A 25,211-nucleotide genomic window follows, 5' to 3' on the forward strand; every position below is an offset into this window, starting at 1 on the left:
CACACAGCTGATACAGTTATGGGCCATTTGGTAGATTATTGTGTTAGAAAAGGATTTGCAGAAGAGTTAGTAAGAGTTTGCACGTTCAAGAATACTTCACAAACAAGCAATGCCATTTTCGACTGATGTTATCACAATCAATCCATTGGATTGTTATCAGAAAAGCCGACCTAGTCTAGCTTCAAAAATATGATTCATCTAAATAGAAAAGGCTGAATCATTCATACATCTACATCCACACAGATGAGTGTATGCTTTAGTCTTGAATTAAAATTAACAAAAATACTTTAAATTCTTCACCAATTTGTCTCAGCTTGGCTGTAAAGTTTGTAGATGCACAACTCGCAAAACTCTAGTTGGTTTTGTTCGCTTGCTGTAGAACGACGCAAAAACCATTTTAATTTTTCAATCGACCAACTAATCACCTCCATTGAATCAACGCAGCGGCGGTTCTAGCAGTTGGCGCGGTATCGTTGCATTAATAACCATAATCCTCCACCCTGTGTCCTCAGGCTCACACACGCCTAGTCCGACCAGCGAATGCTGTTTGTTCTTGGTGCGTGTTCTCCACCGTACGTTTGGAGGTTCCTCTGTTAGCGATTTTAAAACCGCAATGCTAGCAGATCGAACCCCGCCGAACGTACAAGCGAAGACGATCGATGCCGATAGTGCAATAAATAAAGGCAACATTACGTGATGATTTCTCAAGCCCTCCGCCACTTTCCGCCTCCAAAGCCAACTCAGCCTCATAGTTGGTCCCTCGGCCCGGTTGCTAAGGATGCGCGCGCTCTTTCCTGTTTTGGGCTACGATGGCTTTTAATTTGCACAGGATTGCGTTGCCGTTGCGAAGACTCATAAAAGCACTCGCGCAGGCAGGAGGATGCGAATGGAATGGAAATAGGGGATGATTTCATTAAAGCCCCATCCGAGAGCAAGCAACATGGCGGTTCCGCAGGCTTTGACCGCACGGACGCACGCACGCTAGATACGCATTCCACTGTGTAAGATCGCCCGCTTGCCATCGTATAGAGAGCGGGAGCAATGAGCAGCGATCGGAGTGTGAGTGGAATGGAACGGTAGAACGGCATCGCATCAGGATCTTGAGCAATATCGACATCAAAGATGCGACCAGGCATTCGCTTTATGAATCGGAATGGTGTGCAAATGTCATGTTCGATCAGAACCAATCGCTGATTGAAGCAGTGACAGCAACGGTAGTATAATGATTGCATTTCCTGCCCGCTCTATGCGCACTCAGACAATGTTAAAGCCTGTGTGCGGTGTGGTCAGGGTCGGGGCACAAGAGGCATGCGAGAGATGGGTGGCCTCACACCGATACATTCCACCGAGGATTAGACCGTACACAACTATCGGAGAAGTGGTAGATTACGCTGATTGCAACGTCATCTGATAAAGAAGCGAATGGTTGGTTGGTGCCTCGATAGCAGAATCGAGACCATGGACTATTAAATTATGTTCGACTGATCCGTGTCGGAGAAGGATAATTGATTTTATTGCAAAACACAGTGTCTCGTAATGAACATTGTACACAGCCGCGAACGGAATCGGTTGTTATTAGTCTTGGGCTGATTGATAAAAGCAGGTTGATTTTATCGCACGATGTAGGCACTTTACGCAATCGCCTTTTTGCAGACCGGATTTCGGGGGCTGTTTTTCCGGCACATCACTCTTCGGGCTGCTCCTCGATGGGCTCCTGGATAGGTTCGTCGCAAGCGCCACGGCGCAACACTCGCAGTTCGATCGACCGTGCCGCCATTTCCTCCGCCTTGCAGTCCAACATGCAGCGGTTAGCGTACGTGCTCAGATCCGTACCACAGACGGGGTCGTATATGCGGGGACAGGCGCAAGCACCGTCCTTCGAGCGTCTAGCGTAGACACTTTCACCGCCCAGCAGAACTATCGCGGTCAACAGCACCACCACCAAACTCCAGGAACGCATCTTAATTGGCTCGTTTAGCAACGGACAGATGATCCTAATAGAAAGTCACACGTTTACGGAGTCAGGGGAAAACACACAAGTACAACTATTTCGTCAGCTGTAGCAGAAATCGCACAAAGCAATGATTCAGTCCAGTGCGCATCGACTGCTGATAAATAAAAAACTGCTAACTGATACGGTTCTTATCACAAAAACAAAGCTCTTAGGTTGATGTGTTGCCTGTTCGTTGGAAGTTATCATCGTAGTGGTACGATGCTTCACGCACACCAACACACAGCATAACAAAGATGATAAAGATAGGGGCATATTCGGGGAAATAGGCGTCCGTACGTCGAACCTATTTCATGTCGTCTACTTATAATGCACATTAGGAGATTGTATCTATGAGTCATCCTGAACTAACACATATGCTGATTTTTTGCGAGTAATATTGAAATCAAATGGAATCGTTCACTCATAAGAGCATTAGACAGTGGTAGGATTTTGATAGTAAATAATAGCTCACAAGCTGTCAAAGTACTTGTCACTTGTCGATCATAAAGAAGATACTTGAGACGCTTGGATTAATGGGACATTATCAGCCATAATCATCAGATGCAAACCTTTGCAACACATACTAAAAAATATTCGCCGGACCAAGACACGTATAATGCACTTTATTTGTATGGAGAAACAATCAGACGAATTGAATTTATTCAATCGTTTTTACATCGGGATTCTGCATTGCACTTGTCCATCGACACTTGGTGCAGCGCGATCAAGCGGCCTTCGGGCGTGTTTCTGGTACATTCGAGATCACAATTGTTACCATAAATGTGGTTGTCACTTCGATAGACTGGCCATTTGTATAATTGGCAGATGCATGGCGAATCCCGTTTAAAATCACAGTCTAATTGTGCTGCAGTGGTCTGCAGAACAAGAACCACGAGCACCACCGATACAGGCAAGCAGATGGACGCGCATCATTCAACGTGTCGTGCTAAGTCAACAAGGTAACAACATCTCTGATCCTAATTCAGCAAAAAGCGTATTGAAATTGGACGACTATGTAGTCGATAATTGCACATAACGCAACAAAGATGGATTCATTGATAGGTAAAATTCGTCAAAAATGTTCGAAGCGATCCACGTGAATGTCCGAAGAGCTAGATCATCGATTAAGAGCCTTCATCCAGAAATCAGAGCCACATGCGGCTATTGCTGGTAGACCTATTTAATTTATCCCAATTGTAGTACACACTACAAGATTGCAGCGTTGAGTTATCTTGACTTCACACCAAGACATGCGGATATTATGAAAGTAATACAGAATGTACTTGTCATGGATTAATCCTAAAAAAAGGAGAAAAGGCTTGGACGCTTGGATTAATGAGACCTTATCAGCTATAATAATCAGATACAAACATTTGCCACGCAGCCGCAACACATATCTAATAAACTTGATATTCTCAAAGAAACAAACAATGGAACTTTATTTACAAAATCACTTTTACATTGCGTTGTATTACAGCATACTTAGTGCCACGTGGGGTTACATCGAGGGCTCTTCATTGCATTCGCCATCCTTCACTTTGTACAACCCAATCGTATATTTTGCGTCACAGTCTAATTGACATTCGTTGCCGTACGTCTTGTTGTCACTCCCACAGACTGGTTCAGCTATCGTATGGCATGGACACGCACCGATCCCCGAATTCATGTCAGCTTGGGCCGGAGTGGTCTGGAGAACAAGAACCGCGAGCAGCACCGATACGGCAAGCAAATGGACGCGCATCTTTATGGGTTCGATAAAACTGTAGAGTAGAAATTCACTGACGCTTTCAGAAACGTGTTGGGTAAAATCAACAGGAGAACACTATGAACCGAAGCTAAACAACGTCGCAGTTTTATATGTATGCGCACAGAGCGTATAATAAGGCTGAGATGTAGCACAACGTGTTATCAGCCAGCAATTTTGTTTAGTAAACATGGTATTCGTTGTAGTTGTAACAACATTTCCGATGCCAATTTAACAAATAGCGTATTAAACTTGTTCTGCAATCTAGTCAATAATGGATTTGCTTCGATCGATCCCGCGAGTTACAACAAAGATGGATGCATATTCGTAGACCAATTTAATTTATCCCAATGGTAGTGCACACTGCAAGATTGCTCCGTTGAGTTATATTGAGTTCACACCAACAAATGCAGAATTTGTGAGAGTAATAAAGAATTCTAATACTATCGTTTACTCATATATAATACATTTGATATGTACCTAATACGGTTGATATGTATGAAGAAACAATCAAAGGAAATATATTTATAAAATCGGTTTTACATCGGGTTGTATTACAGTTATCTTGGTACCTCGCGGGGTTGCATAGAGGGTTCACTATTGCAATCGCCATCCTTCACTTTGTGCAACCCAATCGAATGTTTTGCGTTACAGTTTAAGTGACATTCGTTGTCGTACGTCTTGTTGTCACTCCCACAAACTGGAGTTATGATCAAAAAGCAGGGGCAATTCTCGATGTCCAAAATCATGTCGGCTTGGGCCGGAGTGTACTGCACAACAAAAACCACGAGCAGGACCGATACGGCAAGGAAATAGACGCGCATCTTTATGGGTTCGAAAAAGTTGTAGTGCAGAATTTTACTGACACTTTCAGAAACGTGTCGGGTTAAATCAGCAGAAGAACACTATGAACAGAAGCTAAACAAGGTCGCAGTTTTATATGTATGTGGACAGGGCGTATAATAAAGCTGAGACGTTGTACAAGATGTTATCAGCAAGTAATTTTGTTTAGTAAACATGGTATTCGTTCTAGTCATAACAACATTTCCGATGCCAATTTAACAAATTGCTTATTAAAATTGGTCTGCAATCTAGTCAATAATCGATTTGCTTCCATCTATCCCTCGAGCGCACGGACACACAACGCAACAAAGATGGATGCATAGATCGGTTCATATTCATAGATCAATTTAATTTATTTAATTTATTTAAAGGTCGAGTTTATGAGAGTGACACAAAAGTCTAGTGCTATTGTTTACTGAAGAAAGCATTAAAAGGTGATATCGTGTCGTATTGTATCGACGACAAACAGAAACTCACAAGCTGTCAATATACTTGTCACTAGTAGATCTTGAAGAACGTGATCTTGGATTGGATTGGCTTGTATTAATAAAACCTTATCAGCGATAATAATCGGAAGCAATTCTTTGTAACACATTCGTCACACCAACACACCTATAAAACACTTGATTTGTATGAAGCAATAATCAAAGAAACTGCATTTATTAGATCGGTTTTACATCGGGTGGTATGAAAGCACTCTTAATGCCACGTGAGGCTTCATTTAGAACTCTCCATTGCAATTGCCATCCTTCACTTTGTGCAGCCCGATCGAACGGCCGGTGGGTGTTTCACTGGCACACTTTAACACACATTCGTTGGAGTACGACTCGTTGTTACTAGCACAGACTGGGCGGTAGATGAGCTGGCAGGCGCATGTCGCCATTTCCGAGTTGATGTCCGCCTGGGCCGGAGTGGTCTGCAGTGCCAGAACCACGAGCAGCACCGATACGGCAAGCAGATGGACGCGCATCTTCCTGGGTGCGAGAATGTCGATGTCCGTAGAGAAGAACTTCACTGACGTGTCCGGTTGCAGCAACAGTAGAACAGTATGAACTGAGGCTAAGCAACGTCGCAGTTTGGTTTGAAGGTGCGCGGACCGTGTAGAACAGCTGAACTTACACAATCCGTTATCAGGCACGCAGTGAGCTGACGTCGTGTTGATTTTCGATAAGATATCTCGATGGGTTTTTTTTAAGTCATGCCCCTTTAGTGTACCTTGCTTTTATTTATTAATAACAAGCCACCACACGGCCTTCGGCGAGGGAATGCTCCACCAATAGGTAAACAACGGCAAGTTTTCCATAGAGCAAACAAGACATTCGTTCCAGCAATATCATCATTTCCGATGTTAATTTAGCAAATAGCGTATTAAACTTGGTATGCAATCTAGTCGATGATGGATTTCCCCCGATCCATTAAAAGGTGCCTAATTGTCGGCGAGGTTTTCTGGCCAGCTCGTCTGCAATAATCTCTACGCCGTTCGTTGCCCATCGCTCCCTTGCAGCAGCGCCGACACAAACCGCAGCCTTAGACAGCATTCCAGCAAGTGCAAACAGATTATGATCGTCCTCTTTGGGCTGCTCCTTCTCCTTTGGCCTGCACTTGCATGATTTATCGAGCAGCTTATTTTATGACAACGTCGATTACGGGAATGGAAGTCTATCTCCGGCTAATCTATCCAACGCCTCCTGCTACGGTGCGCCAGAGTCGCCGGAGCAGATCGTTCGGCCCATTGATGAACGGGATCGCATCAAATTGGACGCATTCTGCGATATCTTCATCAAAACCCGGCACACACACACACACACACATCGTCGCTGGCATCGGCCATCATCCGCCAATGATGGCGACTGTCAAGCCGGGCCACCATATTGTTTTAACAACACCCACTCCCTTCCCCCGGTCCGCGACGGTCTTCTGACCGGCGGTTGTGCGCTTCCCCGTGCGTTCTGGGTAATTTTCTTTGTTGCAGCAGGCCAGTGTTTGTGCCTGTGCCATTATTGCTCGTACTCTCTCCTCTTTTTGTTCGAGATTGCAATGGCTCCGTCACACTCGGTGCAGCAATTCTCCGTGTCCGGCAGTGCAATGAGATCGGTTGGTTGCGATCGCTCCCGCCTTTTCCCACTGTGGCGGTGGGGAGGTTATAATTTCGCCGGTTGCCCCCGCTGCTGCTGGTGCTGGTGCCGCTGCAGCGAGACGCGGCGAAATATTTAATATTTCATCCCGTGCAATTAATACTCATTGGATATGATTGGCTCTTTGCGCCGGAGCCCTTTCCATTCAGCGGCGAGCGAGCGAGAGAGAGTGCGAGCGAGCGGTTGGCGGACGCGCGGATCTATGGGAGCCTGCGGCAGACAATGAGAAAATGGAAGGAAGGAAAACTGCGACCAAACGGCTTGCATTATCCAGATGGTGACGATCGTTCGTCCTCCCCCCTGCGCGCCGAAGTGCCGCCGAACGGAGGAAAAGGAAACAATAGTCGCAAGATTGTGTGAATTTTTGGCTTTCTCGCTCAAAACAAGATGGCGAATCGAATCGCGTTTCCTTCTTTTTGTTATGGAAATGATGGCGCTTCCATCTTTGATATGATCTGTGTTTTACAAACCATTCCACTGGGAAGAGCGTGCTTTAGAGCAGTCGTTTTTTTGAATGTACCGTATCTAATGTTCGGTTGAACGAGATTCAGCCTGTTCCTTTTTAGCCCTTGCGTGGGCTACTTGGCTAGCACAGTGTGTTATGAATGCCTTGAGAAAACAAGACTTGCATTAAGAATCCACTGAAGTGCTCGGCACACACACACACGTCTTCACACATCACACTTTCAGGTGGCCCACCCCTCTGTGGCACAAGTAGTTCAGAGGTCATCCTGTGTCGTGCACCTTGCGCGGTTTCTCCCACCCCCCCGGTTACGGTTCAGTTCGCGTCATTCGCACCTTTTGACACGAAGAGAGCCTCCGCCATGCTTCAGCTACGTTTATCAGCATTGGCATCGGCCGATGCAGCGCCATGTTGGTGAGAGGGATGGCACAAACGCAGATCATTCGTACTGCTACTACCACTTCGTCAGGGTTCGTTGCAAATGTCCAGAAAACCGACACACACAAGCAGACATATTCCGTGCAAGAAAGAGCACACAGAAATGTAACGACAAAAAAAAAGGCTCTCAAAAACATTATGCTGCCGCTGCCGCTGCTGCTGCTGCTGCTGCTGTAAACAGCACAGAAGCGAAAGAGAAAAAGCAACCAACGAGGCTCGTGTGTGAGAGCGTGCGCGAGCGAGCGATGGGGAGGACGGAATTATCAAGAAGCATTGCACGTTTTTCAGGGCCTCCTCCTTCGAATGAGGAAAAATGAGGAAAAAAGCCATCAACGCGAAACCGCTGCCGCCATTGCAATCAGATGCGATCATCGCCGGTTGCGCCAATTGAAGTGCGAGTGCAGCACAAAGTGCAGTTGGAGAATGTAATATCCGAGAGCCGGAGCAGTACTTATAAGCTTCTCCCTCTGCAAACGGGGGGTTTGGTTTTCCTCTCCCGACCGGGGGCTTTAATGAAGGGGCTTTGCGCCAATGCCACTGTACTGCCTCCCAAAAAAAAACAACAAAATGCACACACACACAGTACAGTGTGCAGCGGGCAAGGATCGGGGATCGAAAGCGAAGAAAATTAACGCAGCAGCGGCAGCAGCAGCAATCGTGCACAGGTGGTGCTGCGCAGAGAGCGCGCGCTCGGGCGCAAGGGCGAACGAAAAAACGGGACAAAATAAAAGTGCAAAATAATTCTTCATCATTATAAACTTTTAATATTATACTTTATTGGATGGCTAATCGATAAAAACAAAAAGGAAATGGTGCGGAGCAAGAAGGATAATGGATGAATAAGGCCAGTGCCTGGGTCCGCCTGAGCTCAAGATATGATTATGAGTCTGCGTCGCAAGATGGGCGAAATGGAAGTGATCGTGACGCACTTATATGCGCGCAAAACCGCGGGACCGCGATGCAGCGCTCGAGCAGGCGCGAAGGCGGTCGAAGGGAAGAAATATTAATTTTATGATAACATGTAGCGCACTTATCCCCTCCAAATAAGCCTCGGCTGCCCTGGGTCTGACTGGCCGGAGAGCGACGACGAGGGGCAATAGGGCGGTTGGGGCGGAGCGTTTCCTAGAAGATTATGAGTAGCTTCCCGCGTGACGAGCTCTGGATCGAAGTGCAATTTTGCGTGGATAGCACTTGAACAGACACACACACTCGGTTGCTCGATCGATTACAGATCGTAAGAAGGAAACAGTATGTGTGTGAGAGAGCAGAACAAAAAAAGTGCGTTGAAAAAATCTCGATCGCTTCAGTTGTCGATTAGCTTTCCTACTTCCCACTGCCGTCCGCGACGGAGGACCAGGCACTCATCGAAGGTAAACATTACAAGTAAACCCAGCATAATATGCTCATTGTCATTAACTGGGGTCTAGGGCGTAGGGAACATACAAGAGGACGAACCGTTCCTTGAGGTAGGCGGCGCTGCGCAGTAGCACCGATGGGGGGCCACTGCAAACAAACCCCTTTATGCCTTGAGGGAAAGATCAACACCTCGCAGAAGCCATCGTAGGATTGCAGCACTCCCTTTCCCGGCTTCCCTCCGGGGCAAAAGGCATGCGGGAAATGAACGCTCATTTCGTAACGAACTCACTATCGGCTCCTAGGTATCGCGCCTCGCTCCGGCTGATAATGTTCCGGGCATGATTAAGCCCGAAAACCGCCCACCGAAAGCGTTTTTAACCTTCTTGGCTTCCTTCGTAAGATCACGATCACGACACCTGGGACCTCGAGGCGTTCGGGTGGGTTTCCAAGGGGTGATGGTGCTGGGCATGTGAGAGGGCAAGGAGAAAATTAAAAAGGAGCACTTTCCGGCATCGGCCGATCGTGTACCAAGGGGGCAGGGCCGGGGTCGATACGGAATGAGTTTCCCGTTAAAGTATAAAAGATCGATGCAATCTGCAGGAAATCACCGACAGGCTTTACGATTGCCTTTTTTCTTCTGGAAGCGCGAGCAACCGACCTAACGTCCTGATATGACGAGTGTGTTCCACACAGGACCGTGCACATACACACACACACACACGAGTGTTGTTCTGCTATGTTTCATCTGTTTTCAATTATTATTTAACGCGCATTGATGGTTTGGAAATCGATTTTCTTGCCGGCAGGATCGGCAGCAAGGTTGAGCAAGATAAGCAGGGGACCGAGCCAGTGCAGCGCACGAGCGCACTATGTGTGGCCAATGCGTACCTCACGATCCTGTTCTAGGCAATATATTGCAAAATGATCCCATTTGGCGTCTAGGAGTCGCGAGGGTTTAGGGAGTTGAACGAGTAGGAAAATTAAATTTCCCCACATAATGTCTGTCACGGAGGCACATATTTACGATTTGGGCTTTAGAATACGCTACAAACTTGTGGAAAAAATATTTACTAGATGATGATTTCCTAGCGGGAGCGACAGAGTGTCAATCACCCCCGTTCTTATGCTACCGAAGCGAACGATGAGCTAGAAGAAAAGCGCCGGAAAATAATGAGAACATGCTTTGCGCCCACAATACCGTACAACGCACTCAGAATCTAACTGATTTTTCGTTTCCCACCACCAAACGCTGCCTCATTCCACCTGTTGGACGGCTCGGCACACACAAAGTACGCCAAACCCCTTGGCCCCCGCCCGAATTCGAGTTCGTGGCCTGAAAAAATGGTTCGAGGTTTGGAGCGTCCGGCGCTCGAAATAATCATGGGAGCCACCATACCGCTGGGGCATGATCGAACTTGACAAGCAATGAAAATTGTTAATGAAATCGGTTTGAGGTCGTAGCGTCGATGATCCTCCCATCGCAACGGCGTACGAAAGCGTACGAAGAGCTAAAAGGGTGAAGTGCGGCAGCGGGCGTCAGCGGAAAACACATTCCGTTGGATTATTTTCGCCATAATGACACGCTTTCTGGCGCAACGCAACCCCGCGGTCGTCGTCGTCGTTGGCGTCGCCAGCCACCGGGTTCACCGGTAGTTCGGGGGCTTTTGTCAGAACGGCCGCGCTCGGCAGACGCCATGCCGGGGGGTAAAATTATAGAAAGATTTTTTAACACTTAAGTGAGAATTGTGAAATTACGGGCCCATCGAACCGGTATCCGGTGGTACGGGCGCGGGTTGGACGAGTGGGATTGAGATGTAGGCGCTAGCGACCACCACCCGAACCCCGCACCACGGTTCGTAGTTTCTCGTGTCGCTGGTAATGGTGTTTGAGTTACAGAGACTGATGGATTTTGGAGCCTGTGTTGCGAGAGTTTTTTGTTTCGTTTCATTTTTTGTACTATTTCCCTCCCTTCTGGAAGGCGCCCTTAACGCCTTTCCCTCCAGTATTGGGATCGATAATCGCTAGTTTTGGGGTAGAAGAAGGAGAGCCATCACGGGAATCACTCGCAAGCAAGGTCCAACCGGTATCCATTAACAGATCGCGATCGCACCGGCAAGATTGCGGCTACCTCAATCTCGCGCTTTTGTCGATATTAATTAACCGAAAGAAGGAAACAATTTTCTTAATACCCGCCAAAAATTGCGCACCATTGTTGGGTGAGATTCGAGGGCAGGGCGGCACCGACCGGTGGTTAGTACGGAATGGCATACACACACACCCAGCGAGTCGCAAGTGTTGTGTTGTTTTTATTTTTTCGGCGTTTGCTGCGTCGTGGGATTCTCACGACGGTGAGAATTAAGGTTCCGTCCGTCGCGTCTTAAGGTTTGAGATGATCTCAGACGCTTCGGGAAGTTTAGCCGTGCAAGGGGACGACCGGAAGGTGATGCTGGGATGCAAAGGGAATACTCCACGCCACGTTGGTACAGCGCCGCTTCGTATTTATTAATGCAATTTTTCGAATAAATGCCAATGATTTATGGTCCCATCGTTTCCCACCACGATTGCACAGACGAGAGGTAAGGCAAGCGTTGGCTGGTGATGGTGGCGGAGCTTGATTATTTGAGTAAGTGCTTGTTAAACGTTTGACAACGCAGTCCAAACGTGGAAGAAAGACGTAAGCATACGACGGATGAGCAAACGACAACTTTACGACCGTCTTCGGCCGGTTGGACCATTACCGGTCGCCAAAGGAAGCACTTGGGGTTTCCGCTCTTACTTCCCCTCCTTGCCTTCCTATCGGGTGGTTTGAGCAGAGGGATGGAATTTAAGCAACTACAGAAAAAGCCTCCCCAGTAAGATACCCTTTCAATGCCGATCGATGACATTTATTCGTTGAAGCATTCGTTTCCAAATCCGTTTCCCTCAATCTCTCCGTGTACACAACGTGCCCGAGTAACTTGGTACACACAGTGCGGTGAAGAAACGTCGGAAAGGGGGTCGTAATAAGCCCGCTTTCGACATAAAATTAGTTTAATTAGCTGGGCACGCGGAGCCCATCTTCGGTTGAAAGAGTCGGAGACAACAACGGACCGAATTCACCGCACGATCCGCGCTTGGCGTCCTGCCTAATCCGGGACGGGCAACAATTTAAGTAAATCCACATTAAATTTGCGAGCTCCAATGTGCGCTGCCGACGCTTCTGGACGGGAATTCTGAAATGGGGACGCGCCACATGCTGTTAAGTACACGTGATTGCCATGCTTTTGTTTTGTGTTTTATTCCCGGGTTTTATTGCAGTCGGCTTGTTTTGTTTATATTAAAATTTAATTAATTAACATTTTTGTGTCTTGTAGCGCAAGGGGTAGTGGATCGCCGTGTTCCGTGTCTCAAGCTCTAAATCGGTAGCAATCTCTTTCATTCTCAGCCCCGTTTGCGGATGGACAATTTCCTGACCCGATCGTTCGCATTGCTCTGCCTACGGAGCGCTTCCCGTTTTTCGCTTCGAATACAGCGGTCGGCATCATCGGACGATCGGAATCTTGACATTGTGTCGCGGGTCGTTCACTTGATTTGATATGAACTCGTCAACGCCATTTTGGTCTCTCTCGGTACATGCTTTACGGGCATCCGAGATGATGAGGCTTTATTGCGAATCCACCCCGAAAGGCTCATCTTCCCCGATTGTGACGGCTGTATGACCTGGATAAGCTGTGTACCTCAAACCATTACTAAAAACAGCCGTTTCCAAAAAAACGGCACAAACTCAAAGAGAGTCCCAAAAGGTGCCACACCAAGGTAAAATGCCATCTAGAGAATGAGACAGAAAATAAGGCTCAACAAAAACGCCCGCAGTCGTAAGCTCCGGTCGCGCATAGGCCAGAACAAAACAGACACCACAATAAAATAGAGCGAGAAAGGGAGAGCGAACAAGCGCAACAGAAGACTCGAATGTGCTTCGAATAACCCTTCAGGCAGGGCTACCGTCCTGTCCACTGTGCCCGGCAGCGATGTGCCGGGTCGGGCGCGGTTTATCTTTGCCATCGGCAGCTCGAGCGCGAGATTGTTGTGATGTGAGATCGCGATCACATCCCTATATGCCCCCGGGTCCCGATCCCCCTTCACGTCCTACACGCCATGGCAATGGCAATTCGAAATCAGTCAAGCCGAAATGTTGAATGGGGTCTGCTGCTCCCCTGCACGTTCTGGACCGTTTCCCAAAACGCCATGCCTTCATAATACCTTACTGCCACCCTTCGCCGTCGCCGTGTGTTTGTGTGTGCCGGGGCTGGGGCATTGTGGTGAGGCCGGAGCTTCCGTGCTGCCGAAGCTCCCATCGGGTTGATGCACTAAAAAAGGACATAAAACTCACCCGCCGCCACCGCCATCGCCGCGGGCTGTCTTCATGCGAGAAGGTTAAATTCGCGAACGGAAGTCGGTCGGTTTATTTGATTTTTCGGCTCAAAGCGAAAGCAGGCAACGAATTCGAGGCTCCTCTTCAACTTTTCCGCCGTTGCTGTCACCGCCGCCACTGCCGCCGTGCCGAACAAGCGAGTTGACGAGCAGAGCGCATGCCGTAGCTTCGCCGGATTCGTTTGGATTGATTTCCCGAGCAGACTCATCGGGTGAACTTTTCACCAGCTACTGGGCATCGAAGCAACTGGGCTTTCTCTCGATCGAAGCGTCCAGTAGCGTCTCACAGCAGGATGCAATAAAATCCCTTCCAGCCCAATCCCGCGGGCAGTGAGCGATTGCGGTTTAGGCATGATTGTTCATGATTCCCCGCACTAGACCAGAGAGAGGGCTTGTGGTTCGCTGCACTGTCTGTGGCCGCGTAAGTGCATTAAGAGATGATTTTTATCGTTAAATGATTCATTTCGGCTGTGTGAAAGGGGCGCCACCGATCCCGGGCGCATCGTGATACGATTGAACGGGCGCATTGCGCTAATGAGTGTGCTGTCGTCCGAAACCATTTTCAAAGCTCGGCTCGGCCTTACCACAAACGCGACAGAACATCAATCAGCACACTCGGTTCCCAGGGCCGGAGCGTCTTGAGCGTCCCTCGCTCTGGTCCGCACAGGGCAACGTTTGAACCACGGTTTTAATTGAAGTATAAACATGCCCGTTTCTAATTAACACAGCGTGCACCATCCATCCCGTGCGGCCATCCATCACAACCTTGGAGACCTTGGTGGTTCTCCCTTCCCGCTTTTATTGAGCACTGGCACTGGGGAGCGCTGGTTTGAGAAATGGAGAAGAAAACAATTTCCCGTCTCCCCACACACACACACACACACACAAAGACACACGTTTAGTGTCCAAAAATTCAGTAGCTAGAAGAAAGTGTGCGCTTGGTGAAAGGTGGCTCACTGCTCTAGGTGGTGCCGCCATAACCTAGGCATCTTATAGAGTGTCAAATGACACCCCGCCGAGCTGCAAACTTCTTCTCCGGCCTTCTCCAATTGGGTGCCCCAAACATAGCCAATAGGTTTCTATCAACCTGTCCCGTTCTAACGCTCCCAACAGTGACAAACCCGGCCAGGCTCAATTGAAAACTGCCACCAAACATTTTCGTTTTTCTCTCGGGAACTTCCCGCCTGGAGATCGATGTGGGAAAAAAGACAACTGTACAATTTTTGGGCTTTCGACATCGAGGTGCCATTTTGTGCCCTCGGGTCCGGTGGGAGAAAGTGGGCGCGGACGAAAGAATGGCTTTGATGACTCTGCCGGAATGAGAAATGGGCCAGCGGAAGCGGATTTGTGATGTGCCGGTTGAGGCTGTTGAAAGGTCGGCGAGGCACTGCCCTGTCATCGGGCTGTTTCGTTTGGGAAGAAGGCGCTACAGATGGCTAAGTGAGTCAGCGTCCCCTTCCGTCTTAGGTGATGATATGTTGGAAAAGAAGAGCATATAAAATATATTGATCGAAGCGAATGCATTATGAGGACATGTTGTGGTCGTCAAACGAATCATTCAACGAATGCTCAACCTTTTCTACTTCGACTCCTGTAGGTATGGCCCAACCATTAGGAACCGTCTCCGTGTGCTCAAGACCATGTGTAGCATAGCTCTGTTGTCTCGTCTACATCTTGCAGCACGACGGCGTCCAATACCTTTTAAGGTTACAACTTTGTTACACCAGTTCCAATGGCTGTGCGCGGGACTTTCTCTTTCTGGACTCGACCGTACCGATAATTGCACGGCGACAGGCGCAACAGGTTCCCTTGCCAACAGGATGGTTCTGCCGGCCGATTCTCCTCGCTGAGCATTAGAAAGCGAATACAAAAATCCTTGTTCGACGCATTATCGTCGATCGGATAATTAACGTGTAAAGGTGTAAAGGCGTCCAGCGCGAGCACGAAGGATGGAAACGGACGCACCAGAACCAGAAGTGCATGCGGCGACGGCAGGGCAGGCTGGGGTGCGCGATTATGTTTCCCGTGTGGCGCACAGCGAGGTATATGATAATATGGTACAAGCATGAGCATGCACAGCCGGGGTGCTTCGGTGCTTGGCCAGAGTGCACATTTTGAAAATGGAAAGCACTTTCGCCTACCAAAAACGGAGGGGATGGGGGTCGCTGGAATTTCTAAATGATGGCCGGGCGACTCCAGCGGCCAGTGAAGAACTTTTCCTTCCCTCGCTCCCGCTCATTGTGATTTGACTATTTCGGCGACAGTGTGCCTGTGAAGGAGGCAGTCGCATGGCACGATCCGCACACCAGTTATTGTGCAAAATATGGCCATCGCTTGCCCCGAAGAGAGCGAAAACCGCGTGTATGTCGTAATCATATTAACATAAGGTTGAATAAATCAGGAAAACTAAAACCACTGGACCGGTTTCCGGCTGGTGCGAGGCACGCGCACGGGGAGACGCTACAAATCGCCAAGGGACGAGCGAAACAAGCGAATATTGCTCTTCACCCATTCCCATTTGCTGCCTGGCAGGAGCGATGGGCCACCCGAACATATGGTTGTATGGTGGTTGGCACTTTCGCAGCCACGGTGGATACAATCGGTGCTCGCAATCGTGTAGGCAAGCTGCCAGCTGGCAACAACCGCAAAGGGATGGTGGTGGTGGCGATCGACCACTGGATGCCGGCAGAGATGATCTTCAGCGGTACTAGCAGGCTCGCTGGGACGCCGGGAAGGAATCGATGCGACGATGACAAAGTCAACTTTCTAGTTGCCCGTCCGGCCGACCAGTGCTGCGGCGGCCACTTGTTGTCCGACTCGCTGGTTGGCCCCCGGAGGGCTGTCGCAGATTGTCAGCTAGTAGGCCCCTGGTGTGCTTGGCAGGGACCCGATGCTACCCCGCTCGGTCCGGGCGGCTTGTCGGCGATAGAAAGTGTTCATTATTTATACTTCTGCCATTTTTCCATGCCTGCCGCTGGTCGCGTGAGGCTCGTGTTTCGGTAGCCGGAAAGCACGCGGGACAGCATGTGAATGGCGCGAAAGGTGTTGAGGCGGTTTTGGCGGTTTGGCTAGGATATTGCGGGTCGTTTAAATTCACACGTAATTCTCTGGCAACCGGGGTGTTCCTATTGCGGGTGGGGGGAATAAAATGGATTTCACTTTTGCGCTCGACAAGCCCCGAAGTGTGAACGAAGAAGAGCGTGCACCGCAGTGCAGCTGGTAAGCGCATATGCAAATGAGGCATTTGATGCTCCGGTGCTCCGATGGTGCTGTGTTTAATTTAGATAAGTATGTTCACCGAGCACCGAGTCCCCGAGGGATCGAAGGGGCTGATTCGAAAAGGAATGCAGGTGATGGTTTATTTTAATTATGCACACTGCCCGAATCGGCACACGGCACTTGTGTGCAGGGTATGTCCGCATGCTGACAAATGCATCGGGCGATGGTAATCGGAAATCACTGCCGCTAAACTTACGCAATTTCATGTACTGGGATAGAAAACGGTCTTCGGATTCTGATTTCATTTCCCTTACCTAGAGAGAAAGAAGGGGAAGAGAAGAAAGCATACACATACACATTAGAAACGGGTTAACATGCACACCGAAAAAAGGGGGTAGGAATGATATAATTGTCGATACAGTTACTTATTCTCACGCACGCACGCTGCGTTGGCATCTTCAAGAGGAAATCATGCTTGGGAAAGCATCATTTTCGAAGGAATGTGATCGCACGGATTGTCGTGACTCGAAAAATTCATATAATCATGCCAGCTTCCGTGTAAGGGGCTGTACGGTTAGTTTGGAATTCATAACTCATAAGGAATGTTTACACCTATCGACGCCACTCCATGCCCTGTGACATAGTTTCCTAGAAAGGTTCCCCGTAGAAGGTGGCGATCGCTGCCGATGGAGAGCGTCATGGTGATTTCGAGTAGCTTGTTATTTTTCGAAGGCTACTTGAAGCAAATCATCCATCCAGTGTGGCTTTGCTGCCTTCAAACGCGGGCGCAGATCGTTCGGTAGAAGTTTTCGGGTTGGAAAATTCATTTCTCACGCCACAAAGCGATTCAAACCGCTCGAACTCCATTGAATCTTGCCTCCCCCTCCCATGTACGCCTTCATTCGCGTTCGTGCTCTTGCCCAAAATAATTCGTTTTAGTTTCCCGTTCCAGAGTGGTCGGCAGCACCAACTGGCCAACTGGTCTTAAGACGGTCGGCACGCGGAAAAAATGTCTCTCGTGAAACCGATCTCGTCCGAAAATTTGCTTCGACACTTCCGCACATCGACCTACTTTAAGTGGGTTGGCAGAGGGAGCGAAGCGGCACGAGGTGGAGGTGTGCAATTTTCGTTCCAAATCGTCTAAAAAACCCCATTCTACACCGCGGCACCGCCGACTAAGCTGTGTTTTTGCGTGCAATTTCAATTTTTTCCATCCCGTAAGGTGATCTTGGCGTCTTTTCGGCACGATCGTGCTTCTCGCGTCTACCATGGCCCGGCATGGCCCGACATGGGTGGGGGGCTGGCGATGCGATGATTTATTACCTCCTGTTCGCTACCACCTTCATCCATCCCTTCTCCTCCTCTCTTCCACCCTTTTATCACCCCGGTCCACTGGTACACACTGTGGATTGGAAATTACCTTTCCGTCCTGGGGTCAGTAATTTACAGTTATTACCTACACGTTTGACGTGGCCCGGGCCAAAACGCTCGAGCAAATTAAACAGAAATTATCCCTTTTCCCGCGTTCGGTCCCTGCCCCACCCGCATTCGACCCTGCCCAGCCCCAGGCTCCCAAGGGCAATCGATAGCGGATGAATTTGATAGGCAACACCGACGCAAAAACCAAACAAAACACAGACACACACCGGGAATAGAGCACCGGCAGTCGACAGTTGAGCCGGAACCTCCCATAAAGCATACGGTGCGATCGTTGCTGCTCTGGCGATCCTAATCTTACCCGTTTGTTGAGAGTTTATGTGTGTGAGTGTCTTTAGGTTCGTAGTTGATCTCAATTTGTGGCAGGGGTTGCAGCAAGGGCGGTTTGGTAGACGATTGGGCAATGTTGCGAATGTTGGTGTAGTTAAAACAATTCGGCCCATCAAACCGACCATTGACGTCAGAGACCAAAGCTATAAAATTGGATAAAGGGCTTAACGGTGGGAATGTGGGTAAAATCGTTTCCCAGATGTAAGTCTCCCTTACTTATACGTACTGTTTGACAGTTTATAAACTACAACTAAACAGAAATTCTTCACTAGATAGGAGTCATGCAACAAAAATGTATCGCATTTGAACTTTTACAACAAATTTCTTTTGGGATTCAATGTTTAACCGACACGAAAGTGTACAAAAATGAATCGTGCTTAGCCAAAGAACTATTACGGGAATCATTGGTGACCCCGGCCGAACGACTGGAGAGCGTGAGTCGACCATCTTTGGGACTCGGTTGCTTAGGTTTTATTTTTCCATTTCATTCCGCCATGGCTGCCTTGCTCTCCGCCGAAAACGCTTTGGCCAGGTGATTACAACAGCACACACAAGTATATATTGGTCGGTGGCCTAACAAAAGGCCAACCCCGGAATAATGCGAGCTAAACGTGAAAAGCTCCGCCGGGTTGGGATGGAACTCGAGCCCGGACACATTGTCCGAAAGGATGACGGCAATGAGTTGCTGGCGAGCCGTGCATGTACGCCAGACTCCGTGGAATGGGGATTGTTAAAGAAAGAAGAGACAGAAAGAGAATGAAAGAAGCAAAAATCAGAAAATACGATCCGAACGCGGAACGCGAGCTCATCGCCGGGCGGAGAGAAATGTGATCCGGTAGGAAGAAAAAAGGCAGACGAAAGACTTAGACGCTTTTCAAAGCGACGAACTTGAACTTCATGCAAACTAGCAAAGCTATTTGATCCGTCAAAGCGCGTGCACAATTGTTTCAACACTTTGATTACCATGGCTTTCGTGTATGATGGGGCTGCATGGGAAAACGTAACGCTCGCTACGTCCTGTTGTGCGGTTAGTGAAACTTTCTTGCCAAAAAATCAATTGCCGTCTTAATAAATGATAGCAGTAATCGTGGATTGACAATTCGACTAAAATGTTGGCCCCAAAAAAAAAGGTCCCTCGATTCTGTCTGCCTTGTTCAAATTGGTACTTCAGGCTTTATTATAATAAAAGAAACACACACACACAGACCATCGCGCAGAAACGGGAGCCAGGCTCCAACCTGTAATCAGAGCGCAAAGAGCAATAGATAGCATAAACACGCGAATGCTCATGCTGCACACGGACACGGAGTTCCCGATCAGATAATGGTTTGAAATGAGAGTGAGGATGTGTATTAAAATTACATGTTTTTTCACCCTACGTTCATCACCACTCATGCTTCCGTTTGCGTCTCGCGTGGTTATTTCTTCGCAAAGTCGATCCGAACCAACTGGAGTACGCCTGAAGGGGACGTCGCCATCGGTGTCGGCAAATGATCGCCCCCAGAAGAGACAGAGAAAGAGAGAGCTATGGATGGAGCGAGATAGCTATGGGAGAAAGGGAGAGAACACAGCCAAAGAGACAGTCCCGAGCGGTAAGAAAGTGCAATGGCGAAATATCATTTCGTGCGAAGAAACATTTCAGGGATGCCAGAACACGCGCACCGAAGGACCGGCGGGATCGGGAAGCGCATTGCGTAGCCGGTGCCAAGCCCGGGGCAAAACTACCGTGCAAGCCCGCAAGGAAAAATTCGCGGTATAACGAAGCGCAGAGAAGCGAGAAGGAGCGAAAATGGCACACCCGTACCGGCCGGCCGGATCGTCATCACGCGCTGCCGGATTCGTTCCCGGCTGCTCCTTGATGAGCTGGCTGGCCCAAAACCCATCAAAAAAGGCCCTCATTGATGGGGTCGAGGTGGGCAGATGGGGAGAAAAAAAAATGGAAAAAACCTTACACACACACATACACACACACACACACGCATGCATGATATCCTCGTGGGGCGAGCTGTCAGAAAAATCGTAGGGATACGCAATGAGCCAGTACACGCAGTAGGCTGCACACTCTGTTTATACTGGGATCGATATCTTTCATCTCCCTTCCCTCTCGGCACTGGGATAAACGGCAGCAGCAGCAGCAACAGCAGCAGCAAAACCATGGCGTATCAAAGCAGAATTTGATGATTACTTGACGATTGTCAAATTATACACATGCGGAAATCATACGCAAGATTTCGATCGCTATCGCCATCGCTTTTCTTCGCCCTTTACGTTCGTCGATCGCTACTTGCTACTGCCGGTTGGGTCTCGCTATTTCATCCCCTTCCTCCCCCCCCCCCTCCCACTTCGATCCACATCCACATAGGGTGCCAGCCGGACCGTCCGCGGGGCAACTTCTTTCCCACTTCTCACCTTTGTGATCGTGTTCGATCGTATCGGATTGAGATCGGATGGACAACCGCTGGGTTTTCTCCTCGGGTGAATTATAAACAGAGCTTTAATGAGTCATTTCGATTTCGATAGCAGAAGCCGATATGCTGCTGCTTTATTGTAATTATTTTTATTGGTTACTTTACTCTCGGTGTTTGCGCGATGCACGGTATCTCTCTTTCACGCGCGCGCGCTCGCTCCCTCGACCCGTTCGACTGTGTGCGCGTTGTTTTTTCGTTGCTTGCAGCTATTTTAATTTTTCTCCCTCGGTCTCTCTTCTCAATCCGCAAAGGGGGGGGAGGCACAAAACACGTTACGCGACTGCGCACAGGAAAGACGGACAGCCATCGCATTACGCAATCGATTACACCGACATAATCTCATCGCTCCCGGGCACCACCATCACCACCACTACCATATTCCGTGTTTGCGAAGTTTGTTCGGGACGATTAAAATTATCACGTACTTAAAAGGACGAACGGCTTTAATCCGCGCCGGGAGCCACTTTCCCAGCCCTGCCCAAAGGGCAGCATTGTTAGCCGAAAGGAATGTGCGGCATTCGAAGGGTAAAATGTACTGGAAGCAATGCCAAAAATGCTTCCCCCAAATGAGCAACGTCTTTGTTCTTATGTTTTTTTTTGTTTCTGTTTTTGTCACACACCAATCTCCCGAACCCATTGGCAATGATCGACTTTTGCATGGGACACGTTTTTGAAAGAGCGCGGCTGATTTAATGGTTTGTCCTTGCCGTTTTATTAGCTTCGCTCATTGGATTGGAAGCGGTGGATTAAATTTCTTTCGTTCCCGCGATGTTAGGTCCGCGTAATTATACTGCCACCGCGGCGGAGAATGGGTCTAAAATGCTTACTATTTCGCTACAAGGCTTTAAATTCTTCAAAACTCCTTCGAAGGCAAGCAAGCAGCAGTGATGTGCAAGTGAGGAAAGAGACCGCTTCTTTTCAGCAGGACTGTAATGCTCCCTGTGGGAGCAAGAGAAGACACAGTAATACTCCGCCTCCGAGCGTTTGAGGCGAGCGTGAATGTTTGGCAATGTTCTAGTGTACCGATTTCCGATTTGAATGCAACTACCGTTCGCAAATTGTTTGGGATTTCGACATTTCTGCGACGAATTCAGCAGTACAAAAATGTCCCGCAAAATGGTCATCCGACACGACAGGAAAATAAGCGTTTCTTTCCCACCCATCACCACACCCCGTTGGGCAGGGTTGGGTTGGTTGAAATGGGATCTCGGACGCACACACAAAAAAAGGGGAACCGCACAGCCCGCCGGGGCCCGAGCACGATCGATGCAGTAAAAGTAAAACAACTACACATACGACAAAACAAAAACAAAAAACTTACACCCAAGGAGGTGATCGAAAGCGGGACGACGACGGGGCCCAAAATTCCCCAAAACCCGCTGCAAGAGATCAGCGTGGCAAAAGACGGTGTTGTGGTGCGCGAATGCTTCAGGATAAACGCTCAGCGAGCGCGCGCGGATCGTGGCGGTTTGCGGACGAGTGCCGGCCCCGTGATGGGACAGATCGGCATCGAAATCGTTCAGTCCAGTTGACATCTCGCGAATGTAGCATAATAAGCAAAATTATCAAAAGGAAATGTACGTACAACGTGGCCGAAGCGCACGGCCCCGAACGTCCCGCAAAGGTGGGAAGGCGAACACGCAGCAAAGGGAGGCGATGCAGGGCTATGCAGTGTCGTGTATGTAGCTCGCTGCAGGGCGAGGGAAAAAATGTGGCATCCAAATTCGCGAGAAACCGAGAACTGCGAACGGCGAAGAATCGAACCGGAAACAAACGGAGTCCTCCTCCTTTTCTTCGGCCGATCAACCCAACGCAGTACGGTGAATACACGAGGTAAGCACCAAACCGAGCACGGGACGAAATAAAAGCACAACAAAAAACAACGAAATAAATTTATATATATATAGGAACAGAGCGCGCCGAGCCAGAATGTAAACTTTTGAAATCTATCTTCAACGTCAATCGTAAATCGAGCGCACTGGACGAGTCAGTCAAAGGCGGGAGAATCAGCGAGGCGGGAGGCAATAAAAAACAGCCATTGCACACTGCCGAAGTAACGACCGTATTGGAAAACTGAGGCAAAACATTATAAATACTAAATAAATAAATGACGATTCGGCACAAACCAACCGGTCGACTACAAAGGGGTCCAGCCAATACAACATCCTCGGGCTTTTGAATATAGGTTTTGGAGGGGAGTTGGCGAAAGCCACGAACCGATGATTGTCAGTTGCGCGGGATTTGAAGACGATTGGAGAAGGCTGAGTGCGTTGAAATAACCGATAAGAAACGAGGTAGCACAAGGTTTGAATATGGCAGAGTTAATGTTCTTACATTCTGATTATTCTATCTCAGTTTGTTGATGTAATATCAAAACATACGCAAAGCATTAGTCATGGCTGATTTAAAGACGCTTTAAAATGGCGACACTACAAGCTTCAAGCTAAATGTGCAATAGGCCTATGCACAGTGTGGCTTTGTATGTTATTCTGTTGCAAACTCGTTAGCGACAGTCACTGGCAATGTCGCTGCAAATCCGTTGTTGGCAACGTACTATGTAAATGTCGGTTTAATCACGTCCACATCATGCATCAAAGGATGTCCGCGACAGGCGTATGCGGGCTGCCGAAAAACTTCCCTAAGTGTCTCCGTGCAGCTTTGATGGTATGATTACATTTTGTTGCATCGTCCTCATCATCATCATCATCATCTTCGTCCCGTGGCGACATAAAGCGGCTTCTGAGACGGGGAAATTCATCATTGTGCGGTTTTGAAACCGGGAGATTGCAGTCTGTTGATACGTATGGAAATTTCGGCCATCCTGACGAAATGCAATTTCAATTGAAGAAGCTGCAGGTAAGCCCAAATCCGCGTGCGCATGCAAATGCTGCCCTGTGTCCGTTCGAATGCTCCTCTATTACCCCGGCACGGTTTGATGCTGCTGCTGCTGCTTCTGCTTCTAGCAAAAACAAAAGCAAAACAAATCAAAGTAGAACAGAGCACTGCGAGGGCCGCAGAAATGGGGAGCAAAATGGCAAATCAACAGATATGCAGACGAGACAAACGGTTTGCGCGTAATTCGTTCCGATTTCGAGGCCAAAGTCGCGTTTGGACTGAAAAAAAAAAAAAAACAAACGAAAGGACCCTTTTCGGTTGGATCCTTCCTTTTAGCCTTTTTGGAGTCAGATCGGTCCGATTGTTTGCCAATTGATTGGCCCAAAGGGGTAATGAGGGACCCGGGGCGGGAAAAAGTAAAGTCTTGGAAGAACGATTCAAACACCCGGTTGAATTCTTCTGGTGCAGGAAAATACCAATCAATTTCGAAAAACCGTGAACAGCAGCAAAGTGCGGGTTCGCTACTTACGTCTGCTTTGGGCTCGATTTCCGTTGACAGGCCCAAATATGCTCGGGCACGAAGGGAGCGAGAAAAAAAGGAGAGAACGTGCGATCTGCAGACAGTGGCGACGGATGGATGAAACCTTCGCCGCATACGATCTTCCCATGGATGTATTCAAATTTTAGGCCCTGCCCCCCTGTGATAGGTTTCGCTGCCAAAAGTAAATAAATTATCGTCACCGTCACCGCGGCCAAGTGCAGCAGCGGCTGAAGACTCGAGCGTCGTCATATCACCGCGCGGCCGATTCCCAAACCCCGCTCCCCCCGGGAAGGTGGTTTCGCGAAGGTCCTTTGGTGAAAAATACGCCCGATACGCGACCTGAAGCGGCCGCGGAACACGGGGAACACTGACGCTGCGGTCTTTTGAATGGAGTTCTTGAATCGTACCGCCCCGCAAGCGTTTTCGGGATTGCATTGTCCGCCAGCTTGACGAGCGTGTGATTTGATCGGTTTGCGGAGCGAGCAACCCGGACCCAGGGTCTCAGGGGGCCCATTATCTACCACGTCTAATCTCTCCACTGGCAGGCTCTGTACACGGAGGCGGCCGAAAACACTGGCACCATTGAGCGAGGAGGGGGAGAAGAAAAAGACAACAAACACAAAAAATCTGGTGGCTGTTCTTTTGTCAGTCCCGACAAATCCCATTCTTCTGCGCTCGTCCCGGGCCCGTCGTGTGTGTGCGCGCGCGCGCATTTTCGTGAATTCATTTTCGAATTGCAATTTACGTTTAATTGGACTCCTGGGCTCACGGATGCTGTGGTTTGCTTTTTCTCTCACTCTCTTTCTATCTCGCTCTCACTCTTACAGCCAACTGCTCTTTGTTCCAGGAAACTCGATCGCAGGCTAACGAACGAAGGCTCTTGCCAACGAAACGGAGGATCCGTGTGATTTCGTTCCTGCCCAAAACCTTTTGCTTTTCTTTTTCGAAGGCAAATTTTCCCTGGGAAATTGCGAGCTTTCTGGTAAACGGTCGATGGTA

The 25,211-nt window shown here is 48.7% G+C and overlaps 3 protein-coding genes across 4 annotated transcripts in view; all 3 read right to left on the reverse strand.

The window, feature by feature from the left end:
- The window catches only part of LOC1278050 (protein dachsous), a 94,998-nt gene that overhangs the window by 28,612 nt on the left and 41,175 nt on the right, over positions 1-25,211 (reverse strand). The gene's annotated exons all lie outside the window — the stretch shown is intronic.
- On the reverse strand, positions 1,492-2,112 carry LOC1278049 (serine protease inhibitor Kazal-type 1). Its single transcript, XM_317577.4, has one exon. It carries the CDS (start codon positions 1,958-1,960, stop codon positions 1,685-1,687), a length of 276 nt encoding a protein of 91 aa, XP_317577.4. The 5' UTR covers positions 1,961-2,112; the 3' UTR covers positions 1,492-1,684.
- Positions 5,208-5,668, reverse strand: LOC1278048 (turripeptide Pal9.2). The gene has a single exon (XM_317576.4). The coding sequence runs from the start codon at positions 5,548-5,550 to the stop codon at positions 5,302-5,304; it is 249 nt and encodes an 82-aa protein (XP_317576.4). The 5' UTR covers positions 5,551-5,668; the 3' UTR covers positions 5,208-5,301.

Source organism: Anopheles gambiae, chromosome 3 (assembly GCF_943734735.2).
Source record: "Anopheles gambiae chromosome 3, idAnoGambNW_F1_1, whole genome shotgun sequence".
NCBI classification, from domain to species: domain Eukaryota; kingdom Metazoa; phylum Arthropoda; class Insecta; order Diptera; family Culicidae; genus Anopheles; species Anopheles gambiae.